Raw genomic sequence first — 21,186 nt, forward strand, 5'->3', positions numbered from 1 at the left:
GGCCACATCCACCCGCCGTGAGCCCTATGTATTGATCACATAGACAAAGTAATTCGTAGTCAAATTTCTGGTTAAGAGCCCTCCGTGAGAAATTCAAAAAGTCTTCAATCTGAATTCTTTTACAACAATTTCACTTGAATACTTTTGAACAGTATTTCAAAAGATTATTTTATTTATGTAGCAATATACCATTTTCACTTGGATTTCATGTCTCCTAGTTGATTTGGTATACAAGAGCTTTCTCTACGTACGCAATTTCTAAAATAGCTAAAGGCAAGCTATTTACGAATAAGCTGATGAAACAAGAATATCAACAGTCTCGTTTAAAGGCATCCTTTTAAAAATTCTGTCATCGATAAATGACCTTGTCAGCACACATGCAATCTATCATTAAGTAGAATGTTGACTGACTTTTTCATACATATTGTAAGGCCATTATTTTTACACTGAATAATCTACGAATTTCCGTTTCCCCGATCATGACAAGGAGCACACTGCGGATGTGACCGGTCGTCAGGGGATGCTTACTCTTCCATGACACCTGATCCCACCTCTGATGTATTTAGAGGTCTATGTTTGCTCTGCTCCAAATTCGTATTTATAATTGTTTCAATGGACTTTTGTGCTTGATTATTGTTCGTTATGTTCATATTAATGATATGCATATATGATTGGTTAGAACTTTGTATGATATAATAGTATATCAAAAGTCTTTGCTATAACAGAATACACATTTTATATTGCAATGATTATTTTTTTCTAAAACTTATGGAAACTTTCAAGTTGTACGGTAAATCAATTATCTAAAAAATAATTAAATATTAGCAAGTCTTATTATATCCACAATTTAGAACATTTTTTATCGTCAAAATATGAATTACATAAGATTTATTCTTAAATCTACCTTTCCTTCTTGAAAGTTATGACATGTACAGTTAATTTCTTTTGTGAATTTGAAGACACATAATGAAAATAAACGTCCTTAGCCAAATTGAAGGCATTCACTTAAATAAATATCACATGTCCTTAATTAGAAGAAGATATTATATACACATATATGTATGAAAATTAACAAGCGCATACTGGTGCTATTATGGCGACGTTCTTAAGAGGTGTTTTCCCTTCCTAAGATAACCGTGTACTATCTATATCCTTTTATTTGAAACTTTAAATAAATTCCTTAAAAATGATATAAATGTTTCAATGGAAAACAAATGAAAAAAAAGTACTAGATTCCCTTCAGAACTGTTTTGATTACCTCTTGTACGGTTAAAGAGACAATTTATTTTTCTTTAAATAAATACGATGAAAAATCCGTTGACGTCTTACCCATGTTTTGCTGTCAAAACAAATATCCTTCCTTCGCTTTCAGGAAGTTAATATTTTCATCATGCAAGTGCATGGAACACATGTAATGGAAACTGTAGTGGAGTTGAAACTTTGTTGTCACCCTCAGCTATGATTAAATCATTTTTTTCCTTGGAGGTATAATTATTAAATGGATAACCTGGGTTCTTAGATGCGATTTTAAGGAAAATAATAAGGTATTTTATTTTATTTTTGGTCCATCCAAACATTTAACCCAAATAAAAGCTTTTTCATTACATTTTCAACAGTTAAATACTGTAATTAATTTATTCATTGAGTAGAATTTATATTTTGTCAGAGTGTGAAAGGATACCAAAGTGATGTTCTGTAACAGTATGAAAGCATATCAGATGTGCACCAAACTCGAGATTTTCCTTCCCTTACAGAGAGTTAAACTGTCCTATCGATCTATCAATGATTCAGATGGGAAAAAATAATTTGATGGAAAAACCCTACTTCAGTCAAATGTGCTTCAAATGAAATGCACGCTGAGAGACGACAAAATGAGAAAGTCCAAACGTCATCCAAATTCAAGTGAAGTCAAAGCCAAAGTTATGTTTTATAGGCGAAGTTTTACTTATAATTTCCTGCAAACCCTCATTTTCAAGTGTTCTTGTCGTAAACATGTATATATATATATATATATATATATATATATATATATATATATATATATATATATATATATATATATATATATATATATATATATATATATATATATATATATATAATTCCAAGTATATAATACAACAAAAATAGATGTAAAAATAAATGTAGATAATGGGGGAATCTTTTTAAGTTCTGTGTGAGTTATTGATAGGTAAATCACACATACTTGTCATAGAGGCATATTTCATGAAGCGCGCTAGCGTTTCACACTAAACTTAAAAACAATCATTATATTTACATTTAACATGTTTAACAACACCAAAAGATACTCATTGCTTGAATTTTTCGCTGCCCTATATCGTTGTATTTTTATAACGTTTCTCTAACCTCACTGTGATGTCACTTTAACGTGAATTTCTCTGTGTATATTTTCACGCGTGAGTATCCACGAAAATGGCATTCAAATCAACTTCGTAGTTAGTTCAGTAGAAAAAGACAGCAAATGTAAATATATATAATTATATATCTACTTCACTATGAGGTGATAAGATTAAACCTTCAAAAAATGAAATTACATTGAAAATTTGGAAGAATACTAATTTCTAGGCCCTTTATCTTCAATTTGCGTATGTCCGTTAATTGCGATAAAATAGATCTATTTTATTCAAGAAAAGGGAAACCTTTTTTTTAAAAAAATAGATTTTTCCCTGAACATAAATATATAATTTTGTACATCAAAAATTCAAACAAAACGGTAACATGTTTCATTAAAGATATCTGAACATCTTATTCATCACATCTTGTGAATAATATGGACATCTTGTTTCCTAATGGTTTTGCCTTCCGACAAATTAAGAACGGAAATAAAAACATCCTTCCGACACTTATGGCGTATACAAAAATATGTCCTTACAAAAATCAGTAAACATTTTTTTATGATTTACAAGAAAGACATTAAAAAAGACAACGGATGTGTAAAAATAACATGTATATACATCAGAAGATTATGTTACTATATTTTTTTCTCCAAATTCAGAGATGATAATACTATGATAAAAAGAGCAATTGAATACAAAGTTGATCAATCCAACAAATATCAATAAAGTAAAACAGAATGCCAAAACGTCATTTAAATGTATAGCAAAAACTGATTGTCTAGGAAGGAATGGGGTCTATTGGTATTTCTGAAAATTTCACTGCTAAAAGAAAACGAAAAATTATACCTAATGAATAAACCCCCAAAGCAATTCAATTTTTAAACATTTTAACTGAAATCAGAGCTTGGAAAATGAACGCATAATGTAGAATCTTTTGTTTTCAAGGACGAAAGCCTGTGAAGATGTACTTTGAAGTAGACCTTTATATTCTGACTATTCTAAGCGTTGAGATCCCTCATATTATTCGAATCGATTCCTCATTTAAAGAGAAATTGTGAGACACCCTGCATAAGATAATCTGTAATGAGGTTTATATCTATATTTATTGACGCATAGTGAATACTTCTCCTTTGCCCAACGGTCACTGGTAAATTATATGTATAAAGTGAAAAAAAAAATCGATTCAATAAATGGAAGCAAAAAGAGCAAAAGGCAAACCATTACATTATTTTATATAAAAAATAACAGGCATAAACGATTGTCAAATGTGAGATGTTGAAAGTTAAATCAACTATGCACGAAAATTGCATACAATATAAATCGCAAATGCAATTAATATCTAGAGTAAAATTTTGTTCACATAATCTTAAAAAGTAAACATTTCTAAAGTACCTGAGAGTATTTAACATCTATTTCTTTAAAAGGGAATCTCTAGGGAAGTACGCATGTATTTCTCTCTCTCTCTCTCTAAAGAAAAATTACCCAATAGCACAGAATATACATAAAATAAAGAAAAATCTCATGGACGAATGAAGTAAACTCACTTGATCCATTTGATTTTTAAAGATAGAAAGAATTATGAAAAAATGAAGGAATAACTGAAAAAAATCTTTAAAAAAAATTATTCTCCAAGAGAAATATTTTTATTTGTATTCTTAATTTTTAGATCCAGCGTAACAGTTTGACAGTGTATATACTGAAATAAATGCAATAACAGAGCTATCTTTAAAAATGGGGAAAATACAATTGTACTTCACATCTTGTACGCACAAATGCCTATATTGTCAGTTTGACTTTGATGAAATAATATTTGGACCCCTACGAAAATATTGTTAAAGCAAATCAGAAAAAAAGTGCCTATATTGTCAGTTTGACTTTGGTGAAATAATATTTGGACCCCCACGAAAATATTGTTGAAGCAAAGCAGAATAAAGTGTTACTATGCTTCTTCTGTATCTTGAACATTCGACTTCATCAAACGGAATCAACATTCCCAGAATTTTATAGTCGATACAATAAACTTGTTAGCAAATACAACCTTAACTTAAATGTTGACTGAGATTTTTTCTTACAAATTGTTAGGTCAGTATCCTCACACCGAATTGTTTACGGAGTTTTTCGTTCATCCGATCATGAAAAGGAGCACACGGCCGGTGTGACTGGTCGGCAGGGGATGCTCAATCCTCCATGGCACCTGATTCAACCTCTGATGTTTTGTGCTCCTTACTCCTCCACTGCAGCTGATTTCACCTCTGTTTTCAGAGGTCCTTGTTTGCTCTACTCACAATTTGTATGTTTTAAAGAACTTTTCATATTTCACAAAAAAAGGAGAAATCATTTTGTTCATCTTAAAAAGGATTTGAACAACCACTTTTAACCAATGAAAAGCATAAGATGATGAATGTGAAAAGCGGAGAACAAAGACTTAAAATCACAAACCAAAGAAATAGACAAAACATACTTAACATGATGAAAAGTACCTCTCCCTGGAAATTACAAATGAATTATGCATGAATAAGATTAAAAAATATTAAAACCAGCCGCTATTGAAGTCGATTTCACCGAAAGAAACCATAACAAGATCTTAGTCTGAGTACTTCATATCATGCGGTCATTCAATTTAAGTGGCACGCAGTTTAAGTACGTAAATTCGGAAACACTTGTCCTACGAAGTGGCTACGTAAATATTCTAATTTCTAAATACCTTTTCTGCTATTTAATCAGTATTGATAATTACCATCATCAAAGCCAGGCAGAATAAGAGTAATTGTGACAGTTCAAACATTTCTGGTATATGTTTCCTCATCGCACAATACAGAGTAACAGCAATTATACCCAGCAAGAAAGCCGTGTGTCGAGGTGAACGTGGGACTTAGTAGTCCAATAAAGGCTGTAAAGAGCTGGTATTTATACATGAAAGACAGCTACGTCACTAAGAGGACACAGAAACCGAGATTCTAAATATGGTATAAGAGGAAGCTACAATAAATATATGGAAACTAAGCATTGTTGATGCCGGAAAGAATACTGTCGGAAGGGATAGAAAGGAAATGTAAACGTTCTAGATCTATGTTAAGGGTAAATGAACAACTGTTTAATCACCTTAGGAAAAATACCATTGTGAAGTTGTAGTTGAAGCTTGTTTTAAAAAAAAAAAATATCAGATTTTCATTTATCAGTAGTCACGCGGGAAACTGGGTACATATACTGTCAAAGTAATATCTTTTGGACCCCCCCCCCTTCCAAAAAATCAATATATACATATACCAATAACCAAATTATTAGATCATTTTTAAAATATGTAAACGATACTTTTTTGTTCAATAGCACACACCAAAAGTGACCATGTTTTACCAAGCTTCACTTTTATTATGTAAACGTATGTCTTCGTTCAGAAGATTGTAAATTCCACAAATTAAATGAAGGAAAAATTAACTCTTAAATTAAGTATTATAAATTAACAAGGAGATTTAGATAAAAAGTCTGAATAGATTAAAAAAAAAAACAATGATTTTTTAAAGTAATTTTTTTTTCTTTTAAATATATGTCCAACCAATGAGTGAGCGGGGCATGAGTTTCAAATTGGCAGTGGAGAATTTATTTTATAATAACATTTATTCATGTCTGGCTGCATTTCTCTACCCAAGGAGGAAAGAATGACCATTGAATGTACAAATCTCTTCCTCCTTCATTATAGGTTATATACTCTTCATAAAAAGAAACACATATTAAAATTTTAGTGACTCATTAAGAAATTATGGATACTTAGTAGAATGATATATTGATAACAAAGAAATGTGGTAAACACAAGGTCTATTATCTAAATGTCATAATCATTCAAGATTTTTTCAATCATAGACATTTCAAGGTCATTCAAGCTCACTATCTTGTATGCCCCCCCCCCCCCATACACCATTGATAGCCTAAAACTCAATTCCAATGGACGCAAGTGAGTGTATTCAAAACTGTATAAGAATGCTAACCTACTCTAAATGTAGAGTTTGGATTAGCTGTTGCAGAGTCTGGGGATGCGGATATCTTATGGGGATATACTTATCCATTTTGTGCAATGCATGATCAATGGTATATAAATTTGGCGGTTTAGATGGCCAAGCAGAACAAAATACTGTTGCCTTGCACGGATGCACTTGTCAAACGAGTTGTATGAAGTTGTGTATTGTCAAAATGAAATACGGCTCCAGAATTCTGCATTATTAGAAAGACATGTGCCAGTAGGACATCTTTAGAGTATCGTTGGGTCGTCAAAGTCCTTCGAAAATAAACCAAAACAGTCCTGTTTGTATACGATACCGTTGTCCACATCATTTCAATACCACCACTAACTCTATCAACTTCACGAACGCAGTTTTCTGCAAAAAACAACCATTACGAAGATTATGCACCCTGGCTCTTCCATCAGGATTTGCGGAAGAATTTTGGAACCGAACCTAAACCAAACTGTTCAGCCGTGTTGCTGTGACCATATTCTGTTGATCTGACCCATTTGAAGTCGATATTTGAGTGATGTGGGGTAATAACAATGAAATGAAGAAGTCCTCTGGCTCTAATTCCAACATCCCGTAGTCAATTGAAAATGGTCATGTTTGATATTATGTGCAGTTCAGGGATAGTTAATGTTGTAGACGATGTCATTGTGGGAAATTGATGAAGATTACGCAAACCAATGAAGCGTTCCTGTGATGCTGATATCACGCATGTTCTGTCATATTCTTAGCAATCAGTTGTTGTACCATGCTGTTGGTATCTGTTTTATAGGATAGATATGGTGCTTTGTGCAACATTAAAATCTCTTGCAACAGTAGACTGTGGTACACCTGTTTCCGGTCACCCAATTTACTTTTTGCCATATGCATCATTCAGATGCAGCTTTTTAAAATAGCGTAAATTTTCAAAAATACCAGAAACAAAACATCGAGAACCCTTACCTTTGATAGACATTTTGGATCATAAAAGAAAAGTGTTAAAAAGACCACATTTTAGGATTTTGCAAAATTAAGTGTTTTTGCCTGTGACTTTCCTAGATTGGCTGTCAAGTTGGCAATGGTGTTAAAAAAATATGAATTTTATGCTAAAGAATCATATTCCCTTAAAAAATTGAATGACAAAAACCATTTTATACTATTCAGCGTATTATTGTGCGTTTCTTTTTTTGAACAGTATATATCAGAGTCCTTGTACTTCGTTCACTCATATCTGAACCTGTAAAAATTCTAAATTTCATTAGCATTACTATACAGAAGGGAATAGATATCAATGAGCTTAAGTCAGGTTACCCCCAAATGTATGAAAACCATATCACTTACATAAAATAAATGTACTGTAAACTACTTTCATTTTTCTAATGTAACTTTGAACATATATTAAAATGATGCAAAAAAATTCATTAAACAGAATTGATGTGTCGTATGTTACTTATGACTTTGCATGTATTTAAAGAACAAAACAATTTTTAAAAAAAAATCAAGCAAAAATGTTTTTTCTTTAAACAACTTCAAACAAGAAGCTCATGGGAATTTTAAATGATTGTTTAAAGACCTGGTTCCTAAGCTTTGAGAACCAAGTCTCTAACCAAAACTGTTAGAGTTCCTTTGTGTCTAACAGTGGTTATTAGCCGATCTGTTTTTGTGAAAGACTACACAGGCATGTCAATCTGATATTCTATTATCCTTTCATATCTACTTCAAAATCATTGTTTAAGGAATCACAATTACATAAAACAAACATTTTTTTATATTTTTAATTTTTCTATCACGAGATATTTATATTCTGAGTGTCAAGTAAACTGAAGATACATTAAGGTCAAGATCCAGTAAATGAGTTTAGAATGTCTTTTTGAAACTAGATCCATTACGACGTCATAATTGATTTAGACTTAATTTTATCCGTATTTTATGGCTGTAATAGAATTTTGTATAAAATGAAGCATTTTCATGGAATTCAATTTGAAATCATGTCAAAAGTAACTACGAAACCTATATTCAATTTAATATCATTTTAAGGTAGAGGCCAAGAAGATACTGAAAACCCTTTTCTGAGAGACTGTGGGCAGTGTTGATATATTTCTTTTTTCTGAGATGAAAAAAAAAAACTCCGAAATTTATATCCGACTTTTTTCATTTTAACTCTTCCTTAAAAAATATTAAATTGAAAACAGGTATTGGAGTTACTTTTGACATGATTTCAAATTGAATTCCATGAAAATGCTTCATTTTATTCAAAATTCTATTACAGCCATAGTTTAAAACATGTTTTTTCGTTCAGTTTACCTGAAAATTATGTCCCGATACACCTTATTTTGCCAAGCTATATTTGTAAAGGATCATTAAAACTAGGATATATGGATAAGTAGTACCGGTAAACATTTGCATACGACAAAGGGCTGAAGAATTAATGTGCAATGCTAAAGAATATGAGGAAATTTGGAGAAATTCTTTGTACTTTTTGTTATAACTTTTGGACATGTAGACAGGTAAACAGGTTGAAAGGATGACAAGTCGACGCGCTGACAGAATGTAGGGTTGACAGGTCGACGGGTTGACAGGTTAACAGGTTGACAGGATGTTTGCTTGATAAGTCTACCTGTATTCAAGAAGAAAGGTCGACCGGTTGACAGGTCGACAGGTAGACATGTCGACGAGTTGACAGGTGGACGTAGACTGTTCGACGGCTTGACAGGTTGATAGGTCGACAGATTTTATCTCCAGTGGGTTTGAACACTAACCCTAATCTCTCGGTGGGTTTGAGGTCATACTCTAATCTCTCAAGTGGGTTAGAGGACTATCCCTAACTTTCCGATGGGTTCGAGGACTAAACCTAAACTTTGGGGAAGGTTCGAGAATCAACCCTTATGTCTCGGGTATGTTCGAGGACTAACCCTGATCTCCGATGGGATCGATCAATCGAGTGGTTTTAGAAGACTTAACCTAATGTCTTGTGTTTGTTCGCGCAAAACAAAGTCTATTAATTTGAGAGGATGTTATGAGGGTAAAAGGAATACCGAGACCTTGTCAACTTTCGACCTGTCAACTTTTGTTTTGAGCTATAAAGGTAACCGAACGGTGATAAGATTTAGCAATTTAGAAGAATTTAGAAGTCTGTTGTCCTTTATTTTGAGGGATAACAGTCTACCAATTAGGTGTCAACTGTCGACCTGAAGACCTTTGTGATGACAATATAGGTTAAGTTTTAAATTGTCAACTATTTAGGGAAAAATTCTTCTTGTGGACTATTTTTTTTTTCGTGTGGACTATTTGATGTAATAAGGCAAAATACGCACTTTTTTGTTTTATAAAGGGAACTATTTCTTTTCTTGTTTTTAATTGAAAGATGTTAATCGGTTTTACGGATCTACTTTTCTGTATACCCTATTTTAACCGAACTCGCTTCTCAAAGAGCTAAGTCCACGAAGTGGCTAAATCGGCCTATTTTTTCAGGAAAATTAAACTAAGGGGAAGAAGAAAATTAACAATAGAAATATTATCCTTGGGTATCAAACTTTTATAGTTTATGCCAATTATTTATTTGATGACGTCATATTTGTACAGAAAACGTCTAAATACGTGCACTTTGATAGTTTTTATCAAAAAAAAGCATTGTTTTCGTCTTTGGTACAAATTTTTGCTGTGGCCACACCCTTCGAACAAAATAAAATTTATACCATTGAAAAGAGGATTAAAATATGAATAAATAAAGTACATTTTTATTTTGTTCGAGGGGTGTGGCCACATCGAAATTAATACTTTTCGTTCGATTCAAATATCTTAGCACCGACTCACACAGTGAAAATAGCGGGGATTACCCTACATTAAAAGGAAAGAAAAGGATTCTATATTGTTTTTTGTTTAAAAAGTTTCGAAATGCGAATGTTATATTTCTTATAAGTTATTTTGTGTTGTGGTGCAAAAAAGTACGAAAAACTCTCGCTAAGCATGACTGCATATAGATGCAATAATGTCGACATTTTGTGTACTATATACGTGCCTCAGTCCTGAACCAAGACTTTTCATTCAAGTAGCTGATCTTTATTTATCTCATCACAATGCTGAAATGTTAAAAGAAAATAATGTGTTCTCTTTTTCTCTGACAGCCTATTTATTTATGCTTTGAATTTGTTTTCCAAATCCCGGCTCCTCGTTACCATGGTCACTATGTAATCAAAGGGAGACCACCAGAGAAACATGTAGACTACATTATTTTCTCCTGAGTTGACATTTTGGAATAGCCTAGAATATTAAACAAATTACATCGGATGCAACTACCAAGACGTATTTATAAAGATTGTTTTGCCACCTTACAAAACATAAATGTCGACTCGTGAAGTCTGCATCGACAGCATACAAATTGTTAATGTTACGCAAATGGAGTCTATTATAAAAACATGTATATTAAAATTATAACCCTTACCCAACATGCGTTTCAGAAATCGCCAGTGGTATTTTAAGACAAAAGATTAATTAATATTTATTAGTGAAAACCTTTACTGATCCGAGACCTCTTAACATAAATTATGTAACATAAAGTACTGAACCTAGAAAATTTGAGTTGACAAATCAAATAAACAATAGATTGATTTTATAGATCGCGTGTAATTTTTATGATAGGCCTCTATAAGAAAAATGCCAAAGGGAGGCTATACATTGCTATCTCTTTCTATTTTGAGTTACTCCGCTTAAATGTAACAGGTCCAAGGGAGAGAGGGCAACCAAGATTAGCAAGCATACATGTAGTAGTGTAATTTCATAAAGGGGGGATTAGAGCATTGATATAAAAAAAGAAGCAAAAAAAAACCCTATTAAATTTACAAAAAAAGTCAGGGGTTATTGGGGGGGGGGGGGGCAGAGAGCGGTTTCGGGATTCCCATCTTCACTCATTAATACGTGGGACAGTTCGACCAATTACTGCTGCCATTTAAACAAGAAAGTAGGTTAAAGAAAATCTCATATTCAATATGTATACGACATTATCATTACTTTATCGTCTTCTGTACTCATTATCGCCTATCTATTTGTAGTTGTGTTAGATATTGCACATGGAGAAACGAAACGTAATTTTAAATATATGAAAATTATGAGTAAAATGTTAAAACTGGTTTTGAACTATATGAAAGTCTTAGATGTTGTTATGTTTCAGTTTAATTTTCAATTCTCACCAGATAATCATTACTTTATTATTTTATGAAAGAGTTTATAATAGGTACTCCCCATCATGGGAGTGTGTAAGATATGATAATATGATAAGAAAACGATTAGTTAGCAATAATTAATTCGATTGTTTTTGTCATCTGAAATCTCTTTTCATATCTATTGTGGGTATATAAAAAACGTTTCTCTTTGATGATAACATATTAATCATAATTAGTGAACTTTATTTCGATTAAGTAATTTACATTGAATAAAGTGGTGTACGTGCCATTTCCGTTTATCTTGGTTTTTTTTTTTAAACTTAAGGTTCTGTTTTGAAATTGAAATTCAAATACTTTGGAAATCTTGTGTTTTCGTTGGTCTCTTACTTTTTTTGCGGCATATTATCTATGTTTACTATAGTAATCTATATATCGGCAAAATTATTGGGAGGGACGCCCCCCCCCCCAAGTGCCCCCCCCCGGTTCCTACGGCCATGCAAATATCCGGGAAATGCCATAAATTTCGGAAGTGCAACGAAATTTTCAAAATGACAATAAAATAGATGGTAACTTCAAACGTATTCATTTTTAATACAACTTTTCATTTTAATTTTATTTTTTTCGTTATTAAAGAGTATATGTGTTTATTATCTGAAAAAAACGTCTATTTTTGCTTGTACGCCGTATGACCATACAATAACACATTTAAGAATGTCAAAATCCTTATCCTTGGCTACTATAGTATATATTTTACTAGATTAATTCAGTTTTACTCAAACATGATTAATTAACAGTTTGTGTTTGTTTTCAGCTTAACGTGTCTCTTATTATCCTTTAAAAGGTGTTACATGTATCAACGATTATACCAGACAACCGTTGTATATAACAAATATTTGGCATTTCTTTAGAGTACAAATAGCTTTAATTAAAAAATTAAACCAAAAGTTTTCAGAACTTCTTGAAAAATTCATAGTAAAATTTTCCCAAAATTTTAAAGAAGAGCCTATATTGGTTATTTTTATTCCATTAACATATGTTACTTTCTTATAGAAAATGTTAACGTCACGACATTAAAGTATGTAACGTCAACGTAATGACGTGATAGTATTAATAAGGAAAACAATACCAAATTTAAACGAATGTAAAAAGAAAACCAGAAAAGATATTGTTAAAAAATAAATTGTTTTACAACATACAAATCTTGGAGTTTTATATGAAAAAGTTTCATTTATTTTGATGAATGGGCCGATTTAGCTCCTTCTTGGATTTAGCTCTTTGAAAAATCTGTAGGCACCTTTCATTTACTAGATCTTGATCTTAATCTACTACATCAAACAGTCTCTTCATCCTTAAATATTCTAAAATGCTTGTATAAAACCGTCAATTGATTTAGCCAATTTTGAAAAGTTTTTAGATTTGTTGAAGTTTTGAAAAAAGCGTTTTTGGCGTTCTTAGTATCAACAGTCCTCAAATGAATAAAAAAAGGTGAAGAACAGTGGTCGATCTAAAAATAAGGCCTACAAACAGTACAAATCTGTGAACACAGACCCCTGGAAATTACATAGGTGAGATCAGGTGCTTAGGAGGAGTAAACATCCCCTGTCGACCCTCACACCTGCCGTGAGCCCTATGTATTGATCAGGTAACGAAATATTCGGTAGTCAAATTTAGAAGAAAATCATAGGCCTAACCATTGGTATGGAAAATGTCAGTTGAGATACGACCCAATGGTAGGACATATTTGCTAAGAAGGTCATTATAATGACCATGGATTTATGAAATGTTAACTTTAAAGGAGGCTGCTGAAATCCCTGTGACGTCAATTTATTTTTCAGTAGTCTGCCTCGGTTGCAAAATTGATCATACTCAGATCATGGTCTTGAGTATCGAATAAGTGGGAAGAAATAAATACCATATTTTCATGTTTAGGTGTTAGTGGAATATTACTAAATAAATAAGGAAAGTTGACGATTTAAAAGCTTAAGACATCTCGTTTGTCATACAGTTTAATTGCTAAACAGCCCTTATCATCTATAGTCGTTAAACATCCAAATATGAAGCAGATGTGACAGACTTAGTGATGTCTTTTATCTCGAGTTCACAGGGATATATCGAGTCGACATATAGAAAAGGAGCTTGGTTGGATGCTGCTATGCATCTTTGTTTCTACTGTTTTTCTGTCGTTTTCGAATCCAGTATATGCATGGTAATTACATGTACGATTCATTTCGATGTTGTAAATATCAAGCATACATGTAGTTGATGAAATAATTTGAATTATCCTTTTCTTTAAAAGGGAAGTGCACGTAAATGTTGGATTATCAGTTAAAGAAAGGAAGCCAAGTTTTAATAAAATCCAATTGTAATAAAGAACGTTTTAAAAAAGGACAGAATAGCTACATTAACTATCGGCTTCAACAGTTACCTGTGATGTAATTTTTTTTCATTACTTCTAGATTACTGTAGACAGAATGGTAAATGGTATTCACATCATTAGGCGTGCCCAGGAAGACTTTTTCTGAAAGAAAAGGAACATATACACGTTTTCATTTCAAATAGTCGATATCGTTTTTCATCCCACGCACTGAGGATACACAAAACAGTTAAAGGTGTACGACGAAGAAACTAACAGAAAGAAGACATGCACAGTAGAAGAGTGTTGACCCAAATCGTCGTAGACAGGATAAACAAATTAGTGTCTGTTTGCTAACAGAATTTTCTTTTATTAAAGACGATGAAGACAAGCATAACTTCTTTTAATTATTTATTTTTGAGTTGGCGTTTGTGGCCACGACCTACATAATACAATATATACTTTATTTAATCGTATATAACATTAATCCTTATAAACCTTATAATCCTTATCCTTATAAACCTTATAATCCTTATCCTTATAAACCTTATATATCCTTATCCTTATAAACCTTATAATTCTTATCCTTATAAATTCCTTAAAATGTGAATAGTGACAACATTCATACTGGTACTGGGTGAGCAGATACTCAGCAGAAGTTGTGAAAAAATACTTGTATCATAGAAGGCGTCTCGAATAACCGCCAAATGGTTGTCCGATGAAAAGGACAACCACCGCCAACAAAGTTAGGTGGAATGAGAGACGCAAAGTATATGTAGGTGTGGCCACATCTTGAAGATCAATCTACATATTTACCATTTTATAGTAAAACACACTCTTGCAGAGTCCTTTGTAAGTTGAATAGCAAGAAACAATTACCGAAGTATGACAAGTGAACTCCGTCACTACTAAACATTTCTTTTGAATCCCAAGTAATCTCTGGGTATTTGATAAAGAACCCACCATTGACAGTGATTAAATGATTCATAAAATTATTGAGTCTGACAGTAGCAATATTTTGCGTTTTCGAGTTTGAACTAAAACGCCATGAAATTCTTGGCAACATATTTGACCAAACAAGTGTAGTTTTGGGGAGTAGTTGTTTAAGTTCCTCGAGTGTTGAACTCATAATGGACCGTAGTTGCAATAATGGAATTTTACCTATATCATTACCTCCACAATGAATAATTAAAATTTCTGGTGGAGATTCATACCTTAACAAAAGCTTTATTTTTGGAATAAGGTCAAACCATTTCATACCTCCCTTTCCCTGCCAAAAATTCTGTAGCTTCCTCGTCTTAAACCTAAATCCACACCATCTAAGGATTTTCTTGCATAGTAGAACGCCCACTTAATAATTGAAGAACCAACAATCCAAATAACCTTTTCACTTCCTATATAAAAATACGAAAATCAATTGAGGACATCACTTAATCCTAATATACCTTTTGAAGGCATTCGAACTCCATCTACCTTGCTTTTTTATTTCTGTTTCCGAATGACCGTAAGAGAAACTATCTGACGCGGCCCCAATACGGAAAGAGTGAGATTTGTATCGTGAGTTTGGAAGGCCGGCTACTTCAAGAGTCTTATTTAATAACGAACAGAACTGAAACCTTGTGAGAGGACTACCGTCCATATGTATAAATAACTGGCCGTCAAATTTTGGCCTTGTAGCAATGTACCTTTTCAGCCACTCAACTGGACAGATAGAATTCTTTGTTTGTTGCAAAAATACGGATGTCCTTTTCCCAAGTTGGTCAGTTTTTGAGAAAGGAACTAGAAGCTCTATGAAACTTTCCCCAGAATCTTCATTTTTTATAAACTTTATATGTTTGCAAGAAATAATTGGATTTGCTTGATTAGAACAACTAAAAGTAAATTCACCGACTCTAAGAAAAGCATGATATGCTACTGAAAATGCTGTTGAAAAAAGGATGGCCTCGAAGTTTGACGAACAAACTAAAGATGTTTTTATGAGTTTCTCAAGAATGTGTTTTGTGATAGGAAGTCTACAATCTTTTGAATGGTTTGACCTTTTGATTCCTTCCAACAATTTTCTAATTAAAAAATTTTTGTGTTGTCACAGAATCCCAATATTTTGCATTTGAAACTTATTCCTGATATATAGGATGAAATGGTAGCATGAGTCAAACCTTGCAGGGATAAATGAGCGATAAACATACAGATGTGTGGAACAGGTGGGGGCCAAATAGAACGCAGTTCATACAAAATTCTAAATTGCTCAAAACTTCTTAGACTAGTGGAGTATGTTTGTCTTGTATTTAATGATGCCGAATTTAGCGTCAGGCGTTTAATTTCAGCTCCAAGATCATTTTTATAAAATCTTCTGGAATAGGTGTTGGGTGTTGATCGGATTTGGGGGCGAGAACACGAAATCTGGTCCACTGTTTGCGAGAAATAGAATCAGCTATAGCATTGTTATAACCATCTATATGACAAGCTTTGAAGTAAATATTGTTTACCATAGATTGCAAAACTAATGGCCTAACCAATTCCATAACCCGAGGTGATCTTGATGATTTTTTGTTTAAAATGGAAACCAAAGCTCTATTGTCAGTGTGTAGCAATATCTTCTTGTCGAGGAATTCATTCTTAAATAAGAAAATTGCAAGAACAATTTGGCACTAACTCTAAAAACGTTATGTCTAACATAATATCTGGCTTCTTCCGGCCAACCAAAATATGCCCATTGCCCATGAAGGTAAACGCCGCATCCTAAATGTTGATTGCCTGCACTATCAGTGTATAGATGAAGTTGGTTGTTAGACAACCAATTAACATTCATGAAATTTAAACTACCATTGAACCTGTGTATAAATTCTAGCCACACATGAAGGTCGGATTTCATTCCCTTTGTTACCCTAATGAAATGACTGGAATATTTTATTCCACACATAGCATCACAAAATCTTCTGTTGAAGGCCCTAGCAGATGGAATAGCTTTAGCACAAAAATTTAGGGAACCTACTAAAGATTGTAATTCTCTCAGTGTAACTTTTGTTTTTTGTAACATCTCTAGCAATGATTTCTCCAGATCGATAATTTTTTCTTCAGGAATTCTAATAACCATATTATCTGTATCAATTTCTATACCCAAGAACGTAAGAACTGTTTTTGGACCTTCTGTTTTCTCTTCTGCAAGAGGGATACCAAAATCAGAGCAGGTAATTTTGAATGAAAACATCAACAAGTTACATATTTCTAATGTGCCTCCAGCAAATATGAAATCGTCTAAGTAATGGTTCAAAGTGTGAACTCCAGTTTTTACTTCTACAACCCACTGAATAAAGTGTGCAAACTTTTCCAATAAAGCACAACTAATTGAACAACCCATTGGTAGACACATATCATAATAATATTGATCTTTAAATTTGAAACCAAGTAATTGATGGTCAGAAGGGTGAACCGGAAGTAATCTAAAAGCTGATTTAACATCTATTTTTCCAAGATAAGTCCCTTTTCCCAGTGCCCCTATCATGTCCAACACCTCGTCAAAAGAAGTGTAATGAACAGAACAAGATTCAGGGTCTATGAAATCATTAACACTAAAATTAGAAGGATATGAAAGGTGGTGGATGAGACGCCAACCCCCATCCTTTTTTGCTACGACCCCAATAGGTGATAGCCTTAAATTAGATAAAGGCTCATGTTTGAAAGGGCCTGCTATGCGACCTAAAGAAATTTCCTTGTCAATTTTTTTCTTTTACCTCTTTGGGGTGATCGTTCACAGAAACTAAATTATTACAGATTGTTGACACTCTTGGACCTTTATAATGCATACAAAAACCTAATGCAAAACCGTTCTTTAATTCATCAGCTATATTTTGATTTGGAAAAATTGCCAGGTAAGGACACATATTGTTCAAGTTAATTGGAGTTAAACCTGTTCTTACGAAAGGAACCTGTTGGATATTTGCTTCCTGACTGACGAAAAACTGAGAAGGGAGCTTGAAAAGCCCTTGAGGATGAAATCCTCTGTACAGCTTGTTTATCAGGACAATGAACAGCAGGATGTTTGTTTTGACACTTTAAACAATGGTGTTGATATTGACAATTTTGTATGCGACAAGAACCTTTGTTGTTGTATTCATAACAAAATTTTGAGTTGCCCTGAGGATTCTTATATACTGACTGAGCATTTGGGGTTATGTAAAGAAGCCATAGCTCTGTGTCAATTTTGTCTCAGGAAATACTGTTGTCTTTGGCTCTTTTTAATCTAAATTGTCGGTCATATTCTTTCCAACCTAATCCACCAGAAACTCGACTGGCGCCGAGTTTTACATCAGCCATATATTTGATAAGACTGTGAGTTTGATCAATATGTGCTGACAAATATATACTCATATAAATAAAAAATGCGTCCAGCCAAGTATCAATTGTTGTAATTTTGACTGTATTTGCAGGTTTTAGTGTAAGTTTACCATTCGTAAATAGAACTCTACTTTCCTGTGTTTCAATATCTGTTTGCTTATTTAAAAGTGTATGTAGTTCCACAAACTCCCCTTTCATGATTTTTTGTCTAACTGATTGTGTAACATGCATACCTAGATCGTCATTTACACTGGTTATGCTCTGAGGTGATGTACATGAAGGGGAAATTGTGTCAAAACAAACGACTTGATCTGAATCTGATAGATTTGGTACATTTGTAGTTGATGTACTATAAAAGACTTTGCTACCTTCAGTCGACGACGTGTCAAGACGTTGAGAAATAATCGTCTCTATCCTTTTATTGATTTCCGGCAGCATTTTTTCGGCAACTGATGAAACAACTTCCTCTAGATCTGGCATTGACTCCTTGTTTGTTACAGGATCCGTTTTTTGAGATGGTTCTGGGTTCTTTTCCCTCTGAGTCTGACATCTTTTCTTAACTCCCGGTCTTCTAGCCTTCCCTGTGAATTTGCGTTTTCCATTAGATGACCTCCCCCCCCCTTCGTCAGTGGAATGTGACTGTTGTTGAGGTTGCATATTCTCGAAATAGAATATGAAAATATATTTTAATTCTGATGTATAAAAACAAGTTGAATATCATAAAGCCGTTGTTGAGATAAACAACGAACGATATAGATCTAAAAGTATGTTTATATTTGGTAATAATACATTATACACATGAATTCTGTTGATTTATATGTAACTATCACTGAGATTATTAAATAAGAAATAAATGAAGGGATAACATTCCAAAATTTAACAGTTACATAAAAATTTTAAGCTACGAGACAAACAACACCCACCTCTCAGTCCAACTGTAACAAATATTGTGACGTCAAACATAAACGGCGATAACGTCATCTACAGCAGGGCATTACGCGCACAAATCTAAGGCGCGGATCTCATGCACAACAGTAACCATCGCTGTAATAATTGGATTTATTTCGTAAAGGAAATAAATCTTATTATTGTCATAGCAAAAAGCAAAGAGCCATAGCGCATTTTGATAGGCATTTTCGCCTATGAAAGTACTGATTTCTTAAACACTTTTTTAAACAAAGTTTGTAAGTTAATTTGTCATACAATCTTAGATTATAAATGTGTAAAATCGGATTACACAATAATGATATTTAACTGTTGAAAATGCTTTACAAATTATCAGAGAGGCAAATGCATGTGTAAATAGTAACATATGAAAATTTTCCCGAATTTTATTCGTTCGCCGACAGACCATATCGGCCTTCTTATAAATTGTTTTATATTATTAATTTGAAAGACATTTATTAAGAAACCACTATTCTAAGAGGCATTCATCATTTTATAAATGATAGTCATGCAAAATTTGGTTTGGATTGATCAAATGTTAACACATTTATATCCATTGTTTAAGGCTTCTTGGGACGACCCCCGTACTTTTAAAATTGAATTTATTGTTAACAGCTATTTCATTATCAAAACTTTTTTTGAACTGAACAAAAAAAAAAATAATAAAATTATCTCTCTCTATACAAAATGTGGTTTTGTCTAATTTAATTGTCACATGCATAAATACATATAATTTATACAGGTCATACACAAATAGTAATAACGCGGGCTGTACCCAGTAATTAAAATTTTATTGATGAATTATTTCTATAGTATTGTAGTTTCTGTAAAGTGCTGCTGTTTTAAATGGATTTTGAATCTTGTTAGTTTGAATTTTCAAAAAATGGGGATTGCGTTGAAATATGTGTGACCTTTATCAAGAAATTAATGTATTATTTAATGTTATCAATTTCACGAAAGCAGCAGTACATTTTAGAAAAAGATACACAATCTTAATCTATATTTTAAAATTGTTAAGATATATAAAGTGTATAATTATGTATTTGCGAAAAGGCGATTTGTTGAGTCACTCGAAAGTTATAACAGTTCTGCGTATATTATTGTCACTTCTTTCACAGTTTTTGCCTTATCACACAAAACAGGGACAAAGCAGAAAATACACAATCCATTCTACAACTTTTCACAAATATAGGGTATTTTTAAATGACAGTTCGCATCGTCCCACAATCCTGTTCGAAGCAATGTAACACAGTCCTGGTCGCTTCCCAAGTTGTTGGGCTCATGAGGAGCCCAGTTTGTATAATTCACCTCATGTTTCGATCGACTCCAGATGAATTTGTTCTCTTTACCTTCGTCATTAGCTCCTATCCACGCAGGGCAGGAGTATTTTGCAGAACACAAGTCTAGAAGTACAGAATGATTAGGAGTAAACAAAATATTCCATATGAATTTTGAAATTGATGAAATTAACATTATTCTTTAAAATGAATAAAGATTGCATAAATTGTTCGAGATAGTTACCAGTTTTTCATACATTGTATTCCTTCATCTCTTTAAGAACAGATGATAAAAAAAAAAAAAATGGATGCCTGGATTGGTATATATTTTTGGGCTTAGTTTTGTTTTAAATGATAAAAATAATAAATTCTATAATATTAAGAAATTGTAAACCTTTTATGATGTTCACAACTCTATCTTTCTGCAACATTCCTTATTAATCTATACAAATTTTTGTCACTTCAAATCCCATTATTGTTAAACTTTGAATGAAAAATTAAATATTTTGCTGTTAAACATGTTTATTTGACTTATATAAACAGGGCTCAAGTTGTTATTTTCAACTGTTTTGATAACAGTTTGTATCATCTGGCCTTAATTGCAGAGTGCCTTTTGATAATCAAGAGATAATGCAAGAGGGTTACAGAAGTTAAGAGCATCCTTTATGGACCTTTTCGCCCCCTTAAAGTTAGTATTTTTTGACAAAGTGAATTATAACTTTGTGGTAGATTATTAATTTGTGAATCACGCTAGAATTGTTCTATGTGGTAAAGAAA

The 21,186-nt window shown here is 32.7% G+C and overlaps 1 protein-coding gene and 1 pseudogene across 1 annotated transcript; both read right to left on the bottom strand.

Annotated features, from left to right (window-relative positions):
• Positions 1-13,984: 13,984 nt before the first annotated feature.
• On the bottom strand, positions 13,985-17,354 carry LOC133197867 (uncharacterized). The gene is made up of 3 exons (XM_061334051.1): positions 16,676-17,354; positions 15,113-15,246; positions 13,985-14,017 (listed from the first exon to the last, which is right to left on the bottom strand). Exons 1-3 carry the CDS (start codon positions 17,352-17,354, stop codon positions 13,985-13,987), a joined length of 846 nt encoding a protein of 281 aa, XP_061190035.1.
• Positions 17,355-17,713: 359 nt separating this feature from the next.
• Positions 17,714-18,844, bottom strand: LOC133197966 (uncharacterized; annotated as a pseudogene).
• Positions 18,845-21,186: the final 2,342 nt, after the last annotated feature.

This window comes from Saccostrea echinata, unplaced genomic scaffold (assembly GCF_033153115.1).
Source record: "Saccostrea echinata isolate AGI-Se365-2 ecotype Australia unplaced genomic scaffold, CSIRO_AGI_Sech_v1 ptg000032l, whole genome shotgun sequence".
Taxonomy (NCBI): domain Eukaryota; kingdom Metazoa; phylum Mollusca; class Bivalvia; order Ostreida; family Ostreidae; genus Saccostrea; species Saccostrea echinata.

Bases quoted from the DNA above. Each gene is read 5' to 3' on its own strand.
- LOC133197867 (XM_061334051.1), bottom strand. From the start codon at position 17,354: ATGATAGGGGCACTGGGAAAAGGGACTTATCTTGGAAAAATAGATGTT. The intron at 15,247-16,675 runs GTAGTTTAAATT...ATTTTTATATAG, and splicing joins ATTTATACACAGGTTCAATG to GAAGTGAAAAGGTTATTTGG. The intron at 14,018-15,112 runs GTATGAAATGGT...CTTTTCTTTCAG, and splicing joins TTTTTGGCAGGGAAAGGGAG to AAAAAGTCTTCCTGGGCACG.